The sequence below is a fragment of the Phaseolus vulgaris genome, chromosome 3 (assembly GCF_051622355.1).
Source record: "Phaseolus vulgaris cultivar YP4 chromosome 3, ASM5162235v1, whole genome shotgun sequence".
NCBI classification, from domain to species: domain Eukaryota; kingdom Viridiplantae; phylum Streptophyta; class Magnoliopsida; order Fabales; family Fabaceae; genus Phaseolus; species Phaseolus vulgaris.
Window position 1 is genome coordinate 27,545,017 of NC_143500.1, and position 1,671 is coordinate 27,546,687.

Genomic DNA, 1,671 nt, shown 5'->3' on the forward strand with positions numbered 1-1,671 from the left:
TTTATTTTCATGAATAAAACTTGCTTTCAAAAGTTACAAAATCATATATTTTATACATTTTCATGTATAAAATGTTGTTTTCTTCAAATTTTCTTAAAACTTAATCTAATTTATTGTACTTTAAAAGTTATGTATGATATAGTTTTAAGAATGAAAAGTCATAATTTAAAGACAAGAGCATGTTGTTTGGTTTGTAATTATAGGGTGTTCTGAATAGCAAGGCGTAGTTTGGAATGGGGTTGCGTGAAGAAAGCAAACGGTGAGAAAATTAGTAGGATGGAATAGAAGAGAAAAAGGGAAAACCAACGAAACAAACAAAGAGACACTCATCGAAAGTAACGAAACTAACCTACGAAACAAAGATTGATTCAACGGCGCATTTATTTCGTATAAAGAGTGCACTTATCATGCTGCACCCATTTCATCTGTTCCACCACACTCTTTGTGGCTTCTTTTCTTTCCACCCCTTTCTCTCTTCTCTCCTCTTCTCTAATGGCTTCCATCACTGCAACCTCTTTCTCCATCGCCTCATTCAACCCAACAAAAACACTGGTATATATATCTATTATCATCCATTTTCTTTGTGTAGCGTTAATTTTGATTTTACATGGTTTCACACATAAGCACAATATATTACGTGAGAATCATACTCATCCCATGCTTTATTGCTTCTGAGTTTTATATTATGTAAAAGTTACATCATATATGTTCATCTGATCACAGATAAAGTAAAATTTGGTTGTTGGATGAAAAATCAGGTACCTGGTTGCAGGATCTCTAACCCGAGTTCAGTTTTCATTTCTTTCAAGGGGAGAACTTTTGCACCCATTACTTTGCAGGGTAGAGCACCTCGCTTCCTAACATGTGCAGTAAGTATAAGAGCACCAATTGATCATTGTAGTTGTAATTTTTCTGATATTGTTTTCCGATTTGATAGATTTTTGTGTTACTGTGTTGATTAGGCGAAAGCGGAAACTGTGGAGAAGGTTTGTGACATAGTGAAGAAACAACTGGCATTACCAGATACATCTGTTGTGACTGGAGAGTCCATGTTTTCTGCACTTGGAGCAGATTCTCTTGACACGGTATTATCAAATTGCTCTTATTATCGTGAACTCGCGAGATCACAAGACTTATAATTATTGTGAGTTTGTGCAGGTGGAGATTGTGATGGGACTGGAGGAGGAATTTGGTATCAGTGTGGAAGAAGAAAGCGCCCAGAGCATTAACACCGTTCAAGACGCAGCAGATATGATCGATAAGCTTCTTCAAACCAAGATTGCTTAAACCACCAAACTTATTTTCGTCAAGAATTTTAATTTTATATTTCCCTTTTCGTGTTTTCTAGATCGTTTTTAGACATTGAAATTTAACTTTCTTTACTCTCTATTTCGGAGTTGGGTTTGAATAAACTATTATCAATTTGTTATAGCCATTCCATGCCTCCACTTTTAATGCCTCAAAATCATATACCAAACCAAACCATGCTGATATTTTTTGGTAGTTGCAGGATTATAGTACTTTATTTTAAACAAATAGAATGAAAATCATAAATTAGTATTTTTTAATATATTATTTATAGTTGATTTTTTACTTATTTTTTATATGTAAAATATAATAGTTATTTTTATGCTTAATGTATTATATTATTAATTTCAGCATATTCTTAAT

The 1,671-nt window shown here is 33.0% G+C and overlaps 1 protein-coding gene across 1 annotated transcript; it reads left to right on the forward strand.

The window, feature by feature from the left end:
• Positions 1 to 407: 407 nt before the first annotated feature.
• Positions 408 to 1,435, forward strand: LOC137805842 (acyl carrier protein 1, chloroplastic). The gene is made up of 4 exons (XM_068605749.2): positions 408 to 552; positions 759 to 869; positions 963 to 1,085; positions 1,159 to 1,435. The coding sequence occupies exons 1-4, from the start codon at positions 493 to 495 to the stop codon at positions 1,285 to 1,287; spliced, it is 423 nt and encodes a 140-aa protein (XP_068461850.1). The 5' UTR covers positions 408 to 492; the 3' UTR covers positions 1,288 to 1,435.
• The last annotated feature ends 236 nt before the right edge of the window (positions 1,436 to 1,671 follow it).

What these genes read in the sequence shown, in the direction of transcription:
- LOC137805842 (XM_068605749.2), top strand. Translation starts at nt 493, where the DNA reads ATGGCTTCCATCACTGCAACCTCTTTCTCCATCGCCTCATTCAACCCA. An exon ending in TCAACCCAACAAAAACACTG is followed by an intron (nt 553 to 758) that starts GTATATATATCT and finishes ATGAAAAATCAG; the next exon opens with GTACCTGGTTGCAGGATCTC. An exon ending in CTCGCTTCCTAACATGTGCA is followed by an intron (nt 870 to 962) that starts GTAAGTATAAGA and finishes TGTGTTGATTAG; the next exon opens with GCGAAAGCGGAAACTGTGGA.